Source organism: Melanostigma gelatinosum (assembly GCF_949748355.1).
Source record: "Melanostigma gelatinosum genome assembly, chromosome: 15".
Classification (NCBI taxonomy): Eukaryota; Metazoa; Chordata; class Actinopteri; order Perciformes; family Zoarcidae; genus Melanostigma; species Melanostigma gelatinosum.
This window is the reverse complement of record NC_136648.1, coordinates 16790607-16798575: the sequence shown is the minus strand read 5'-3', so window position 1 is coordinate 16798575 and position 7969 is coordinate 16790607. Positions and strand designations below refer to the sequence as shown.

At 44.0% G+C, this 7969-nt stretch overlaps 1 protein-coding gene across 1 annotated transcript; it reads left to right on the top strand.

Moving 5' to 3' along the window:
- Positions 1-2995: 2995 nt before the first annotated feature.
- glula (glutamate-ammonia ligase (glutamine synthase) a) lies at positions 2996-6576 on the top strand. The gene is made up of 7 exons (XM_079284506.1): positions 2996-3123; positions 3704-3891; positions 3994-4155; positions 4799-4945; positions 5028-5155; positions 5248-5447; positions 5569-6576. The coding sequence occupies exons 2-7, from the start codon at positions 3726-3728 to the stop codon at positions 5879-5881; spliced, it is 1116 nt and encodes a 371-aa protein (XP_079140632.1). The 5' UTR covers positions 2996-3123; positions 3704-3725; the 3' UTR covers positions 5882-6576.
- The last annotated feature ends 1393 nt before the right edge of the window (positions 6577-7969 follow it).

Genomic DNA, 7969 nt, shown 5'->3' with positions numbered 1-7969 from the left:
TCATCCTTTTTCAGTGTTGGAAATATACGGCATCATTCTTGAATTCAAAGAGGAGTCCTCTGAGCTCTCTGCCCCGGGGGAAAGACTCATTTGCGTTGATGTGTTTATCTGCATCCGGATAATGAGCATGATAATGTGAGATGGGGGACAAATCCACAAGATGTAAACGCAGAGAGAGAGACGACTTCAAGTCACTTCAAGTTGTATTATGAAGCGACAAGCGTCATCATATCAAAGTGACTGATGAGACTCGTACCGGCAGTCACCACAGATTCCAACAGTATCAGCAAGTCGACACTCTGCACTGGTGTGTTCTGGTTGAAATGTCTACACAGCACATGGCATTATTTTAATGCGTGACATCCAACGTGATATTTATAATTACTGGAAAGATATTATCATCATCATGGTATTGATTTCAAACGTACTGAAAAATATTTTTCAACAACAAATATTATTTTGATTGAAAACTGTACTTGTCTTGTTGGTCTTACTTGTCTTTGTCTACAGCGGGTAGAGGGACCATCTCCTTCTCAGGTCCTCCAGAGGTAATACAAGTCTGATGGTTCAGCGTCGCCTCCTCCATCTGCTGCTCTGGAGTTCTGAGTCCATCGGGTGGTGCTGTCCATCCACTGACCCGCAAAACAAAACAACAGCAGAAAGTTGCTCAGGAGGATCATTTTATAATGTAATACAATGTTTTTTTTGTCCATCACAGATGCAGTTTTAATCAATAGTTACGAGTACGTTAGAAAGATTTTGTCATCCTGATACTAAAAATACATTCGAGGTAGCCAGAACCAATTCAAACACAAAACGGGTTAAAGGGCACATTATCAGATGTATGACAGTGGATTCCAAATTAATAAAATGTTATTCTGTGTCCATGTTTTTTTCAAATATGACAGTTAAATGGGTTAATATTAATACTAGAATGTTGTCGCTGAATTCCCTTGGCAGACTTCCTGCTAACTAGTTTGAATCCAGGGCACAGCATCGCCAGAGGGCTGCAGGCTGATAAGATACATGTTTGCGGCCGTGGTTCCTTTAATCATCTAATGATTCACGACACACACACACAACCAAATACACTGCAACACCAGCCTTGTCCAGAACCTGCTGCAGAGCTTGGGTGGGGACATCTGCTGTCTTTAGAAGTAGTTTTAAAGACATGTCCAGTCCAGCTCCTGCCACAGTCCCAGATGGTGCAGCATGGTGTTTTAGCCCGGGGCCCTGAGAAGCTTATCATGAAGAACCCCAGCCAGTGTATCAGCAAGTGATCCTGGGGCGTTATTCCACACTGTCTCCTCATCCTTGCCCAGGGTAACCACAACAACACACCTGTCCGTTCACGCCCTACTTGCAGCCCCACCCTTAATTAAAATCATCTAATGGTTCGAAGCCACAATGTCGGAGGAAAAAAAAAGGCCTGAGGCGATGTCTTCAAACTCTTTGGCATTAAAGGTTGCTTTGCATCGGCCAGGTTATCTCATGAAATGAACCAGTTCAACAATCGTTTCCGTGTGTGTTACGTCCCCTTTTGTACCACAGCTGGGAAAACTGAAAACCCATGAAAGGACAAGCTCACTGCAAATTCAAGCAGAGTCAAGATTCACCTTCATCTGAAGATGAAACACTTATAGCCGGGTGGAAGTGTTCTCCTCCAGGATGACAATGTCTGAGTGACTTGATGAGTATAAATATTGGGAATCATGTCATGGCCTTCACAACCACCAGATCCCCCCAAATTATCAAAACAACAAATGAGGGAGTGGATTTTTGATAATGGTGTTTATCCTTCTAGCACTCACACTGTTATGAAGGCTTGTGGTGTCCCAACACCTCATTTACACACTTGATGTTGTTGTTTTTTCCTTTTAATTTGTCAGCCATCTGTACTGATCAACCACAAAGCAGTTTGAAGTATGTCAAAATTGAGTTGATAACAGAATCGGACTTTTGACAATTATTTTCACCCCATATTTTACCATAAGATATTATTATGCCGTACATGTGTATAACTATGTTTACTTTACGTTCAGATAGGGTACGTTTTGTAACATGAAAGCTACAAAACAAAGCTAAAACTATAGCATTACCGGTGAAGAGGACCGTCAAAACTAGACATAATGTCAATTTAGCTAAGCCAGCTATTTAATAATTGAATTATGCAGGAGCTAAATACAGCCATGACAAACAGAAACAGCAGCCATTCTGCCAGCAGTCGTGCTGAAAGATTACCTAGCCTATATCTTTAGCAGAGTAGCTAGCTGGAACATCAACCAGGCCCCTGAACCCCTCAATTTATTTTTCGGACATCTTAATGATTATCTAGAAGCTAAAGGCCTCAACACACACTAGACACACCAGGTCATTATATTAAAATGAATAACTAAATCAAGTGTGGTGATGCTGCTATCAACAAACCAAAACATCATAGTTCATGGGACAAACACGAATGTTATGTTACAAATCACACAAATGTCAGACAGAGAAGGAGTCAAACACTTCTCTGCCTTGTATGTAAGCATCATAACGACATCATTTTGCATATAACTTGCTCACGTGTGCATTCAGGACTAAACTGGAGCGTACCAGACTATATTTCTTGGTCGGATTACATAACCTCTCCCATTAAAACCAGTGCACGGGCAGTGCCTGGCTTCTACCACACGGTGGCGTCTTGCACCGAGAAGCCGGATGTTTTGTGCTGAGTTTTGTGCTGAGGATGTCGTAACGTTACATTTTGTCTCACGCGGTCGAGTCCGCCTGCAACAATGAAGCACGTTGTCGAAAAGCCTTCGACACAGCGTTGTTCGCACTTTTTTTTACTTAGATTATAATTCTTTACATCGCGTCTACATGTGGGTTGGCTCGCACTGGCAGCACGCGGCTGAGTTCCTGTGAACGTTAGGGGGCGTTGCGGTTCAGTTGTCGGTCCAATGGAGGACACATGGTGCCGTCCCTCCGACCAATCAAAGAGACGACGTCCCAGTTCCTACTCTTATAAATGTTCACGGATCTCGGAAAATCGGTACCGGAGAATGAGACACACACTAGCGATACATCACTCGACAAGACGTCAGGCCTTTAGTTTTTATTTCCATTTCCTCGGTTTCCCAGGTAATTTAATTTATTTGTATTTCCGTGTTGTTGTGCCTGGTGTAACTTCACCCTGTTGTCGTGGATACTCAGGTAAACGAGTACACGCTTTCATTGTTTCTCGCTTTAGACAATGGACTCTTAATAACCGTGGTCGTGTGTATCGCCTCTGTCGCTCTGGCTTTTAAACTCCGTCCGCTGTGGCTGCTTTAGTTGTCGGTAGAAGGCGCGATGGACTACAACGAGGAAGCCCGATGATGTAACGACGCTGATGTAACTATTGTAACTATGGCTACAGGCGGAACGGTAACAGGATGTACAGTAAAGAGGCGGGTTTTTTGGGGCTGCAGCAGTTGTGCGGTTGTTTCCTAGTAATGTGGTGTTCCAAGAGGCAGCCTCGTTAAATGCCGCATGTTAGTGTTGCACATGCGGTGGCAAGTGGCTTGTCCCTTTGTTTCCAGCCTGGGGAGTGTGTGTGTGTGGGGTGGAGGGGAGGGGGGGTAGAAATGTGGCTTATTTTACTTCCTCAACGCGTTTTTCATCCCCACGCAACATGAGCTCCAGAGCGCACCCAGGTCTCATTCCTTGCTCTTCTCCTCAGGTGTTTCATAGCAGGAAATAAGATGGCCACTTCCGCCAGCGCCACGTTGAGTAAAGCTGTCAAGCAGCAGTACATGGAGCTCCCTCAGGGGGATAAGGTCCAAGCCATGTATATCTGGATCGATGGAACCGGAGAGGGGCTCCGGTGCAAAACCAGGACGCTGGATTCTGAGCCCAAAAGCCTTGACGGTAAGCAGGGCCCTTGAATCTTCCTGAAATTACCATAAAGATGATTCCTTAGGTCCTCTAGGTCAAACCCCACCACCCCCCATCCTCTTCTTCCTCTTGCAGATCTCCCAGAGTGGAACTTCGATGGCTCCAGTACAAACCAGGCTGAGGGCTCCAATAGCGACATGTATCTGCTTCCTGTTGCCATGTTTAGGGATCCATTCCGCAAAGACCCCAACAAGCTGGTCCTGTGTGAGGTGCTCAAGTACAACCGCAAACCTGCAGGTAACAAAGAGGAGCTGTGAAGTTTATTATTTTAATTGTAATGAATGGAGCCATGTAGCAGAAATGGCAACAATAAAAATGCTTTTCTTCTACAAGACTTTAACATAATTTAAAAGATGTTGTAACAGGAGTATGCCTAAATAAACTAAAAAATAGAAATGTTCAAAATATATATTGAGTGTCTAGTTGCTATCGTATCTTAATACGTTGACTAAAACAAGCGCGTGGCTGCCCTCAAACTATCAATCGACTCAAATATTGAGTTACGCCTGGCTATGCTGCACTTGTTAAATGGCACACAGTTTCATGCGCACACGTTCCCATGCTTTGATGACACACGTTAACTAATTGGCATGTGCTCATTCGTTATGTGCATACACACTGATTCGGCGGTTGAGGCTTGTTCCTGTAGAAGTGATGGGACTTTATTGTAATTTCCGTTTCACACACACAACTGTAACATCTTAAGAGGACGTGCCATGCTCTGTCTCTCTAGGACCCTAAAGCAAATTTTGAAAATGTTGTATACCGTGCCAAAGTACTACTTGTATAATTTGCTATTTAAAGGACTTTAAAGATGCTTTTGCATAACTTTATTTGACTACTAGATTTTTTTTTTTATTTTTTTTTTTTGTTCTTACAGAAACCAACCTTCGAATCACATGCAGCAAGATAATGGCGATGGTGGCGGACCAGCATCCCTGGTTCGGCATGGAGCAGGAGTATACCATTCTGGGCACAGATGGACACCCTTTTGGCTGGCCATCCAATGGTTTCCCTGGACCACAGGGTAAGCAGCCAAGTGTTGAGTTGTTGAGTATAGAAAACGTAGATCAATGTCTGGATGGTTTTGTTAATTAATGCATTTACAGGTCCATACTACTGTGGCGTGGGAGCTGACAAAGCCTATGGCCGAGACATAGTGGAGGCCCATTATAGAGCTTGTCTGTATGCTGGAGTCGACATCTGTGGCACAAATGCAGAAGTGATGCCTGCTCAGGTAATAATTAAGAACCTCATCCATGTTTGGACGTTCACGTGTTTTTCAAGCAGCCAGATCAAAGTGTAATGTTACTGTACTTGTGTATCCAGTGGGAGTTCCAGGTCGGGCCTTCTGAAGGGATCAACATGGGTGATCATCTCTGGGTGGCGCGCTTCATCCTGCACCGTGTCTGCGAAGATTTTGGCGTCGTCGCCTCATTTGACCCCAAGCCGATCACTGGCAACTGGAACGGTGCCGGCTGTCATACAAACGTCAGCACCAAGGAGATGAGGGAAGACGGTGGATTGAAGTGAGTGTCAAAAGCATCACGGTTGAGTTGACTCTGCTGATTTAGTGCAGTTTTTGTTTTTTCCCTTGCGTGCATGATTTTAAACTGTTCTGATGGGACTCCTGTCATTTCTTGCCCTCAGAGCCATTGAGGAGTCCATTGAGAAGCTCGGGAAGAGGCACAGCTATCACATCCGTGCCTATGACCCCAAAGGGGGGCTCGACAACGCCCGCCGGCTCACCGGCCGCCACGAAACCTCAAACATCCACGAATTCTCCGCAGGCGTGGCCAACCGCGGCGCCAGCATCCGCATCCCTCGTAACGTCGGCCAGGAGAAGAAGGGTTACTTCGAGGACCGCCGCCCGTCGGCCAACTGTGACCCGTACGGTGTGACGGAGGCCCTGATCCGCACCTGTTTGCTGAACGAGGAGGGAGATGAACCCGCGGATTACTAGATCCACAACTCTATGAAATGACTCCCACTGTACTCCTGACGTTATCGTTTCTTTCCACTAGTACTGTATTTTATTTTCTCTCTCACTGAGATGATCTTTAACCTGCAATTAATGGCTTAAAGTTGGCTGGTCAACTTAAAACATGACATGGTGATGATGGCCTTGGTAGTTATGTGCTGGTAATGGCAGGGTACGTCTTTCCCCTCGTCTTTAGAGGGGATCGGCTTTTGTAACTGTTTTATAGCCCAGATCTTTCCCCTTTCTGTTTGTCGGTGACTAAAATGAACCAAAGCACACGGGGACCCTGTAGAGCTGCTAAAGGCTGGGCAGCATGTGTAACTTAATAAAGATCTGACTAGTTCATGTACTGTTTAAAAAAGAAATCTGTTGACTTGCCTTTTCACGTATCCAGTCTTCAATGTTACTAATTCTTTATGACGTGTATTTTTAAATGGCAGTTTGTCTTCAGATTTTGACATGCAGGGTCAACTTGTATGGTACACTTTGTAGATGTCTGTACCCAGACGTATGTTGTTCAAATGTGGTGGATTTGTCCAGAATGCCATTTGTAGATTTCCTCAAGGAGTTTTATCCTTTTGTTAACAGCGATATTGTAATGCCCCTGATTTGGTAATGAATCATGTTTACTAGACCTGGTGCGTTTTAGTGATACATTTAAAACTTATTTTACCACATTGGTTGTCTGACTCTTTACTTCAAGACTTAAAAGTATCGTTTTGGCAAATCTGCTTTCCAAGAGCTAACCAGCTAGTGGCTGGTTAGCTTAGCATAAAGACAAACCAGGGAGACGCATTGATTTTAAAGTTTATGGATTAACACAAATGTTACTCTTCAGACCGAGCGCTGTCACCCCTGTTTTCCATCTCAATACTAAGCTGGCTGCTGATCTGGAGATCAATGCTGCAAATAAATAATTGCTGGAACATACTTCCCCATAACAACTTGTTAACTGGTGTTCGGAGTGTTCTGTTCCTTCACTGGAATGCTGTGTCATAATCATCACCTCGGGACTGTTGTGGCTGACAATGAAACGTCCATTGTCTGGATCAGCTAAAAAAACAAACCAGACCAGCAAGTTCACAAGACAGAAATAGTTTTATCTTTGAGTTTGGTTCTCACTGTATGGGACTGCAGGATTTAGGGTGAATTTCTACCAGTAAGAAAATCAAGAAATACTTTGTGGCAAACAGGTGTATTTGTACAAAAGTGTAACTAATATGCTAATGAAATATGCCCTGCATACCTAAGCATATAGTGCCAGCACATGTCGTGTGACCAAGCTTTGCAGCCTGCTAAGAAGAAATGTGCCAATTCAGCACTATTTTAAGTCAAAGCTGTTTTAATGAAAGAGTTGAGTCAGAACTTCACGGATATAAACGTAGTGATGGGATGCTTTGTTTCCTTATCGACAACAGGGAGACATTCCAAACTAGAAAAGACAGCACGCTCCGGTCACGTTTAGACATTGAAGACTGTACTGGATCCCTAATGTAGATTATTAAAAAAAAAAAAAGGAAAGACAAGGACAGAGCTCCAGTTTCGACTTACTAACTATTAATATATTGGCAATATTACAAAGGGAAATTGGAAAGCTGTCATCTTACATTTTCTTTTTAATCAACCAGACGTCCACACGTCCTCATTTCATGGGACAAGCATTTACTTCACTCGCTCCATTTGGGGGGGAGGGCAATGTAAGTTTGCTTTGAGACCTTTCCCCTACATCCCGACTGGCCGCACAACAGCACGTTTGTCAGCTCACTGATTGGACATGCCAGGGACGAGTTAACCAATCATAAAATTGAGCTCAGGTTCAGTCCTGTTTCAGAGGACGTTGGCTGGCCTGAAGCCAACACATGTACTCTAACCACGTTTTCTCCAAAATCTCCGTAAACATAAACTGTTGTGCCATTGTGTGTCTGACTTTGCAGGTTCCTAGAGTTTGGGTATGTAGTAATCTCTACAACGGGGCTAATGTGTCAGAAATATTCTTCATCCGTACTTTTATTTCTGCCTACATTCATGCAGAAACCGTGGCGCAGTTCAGACAGCAAATGGTGTAGGAAG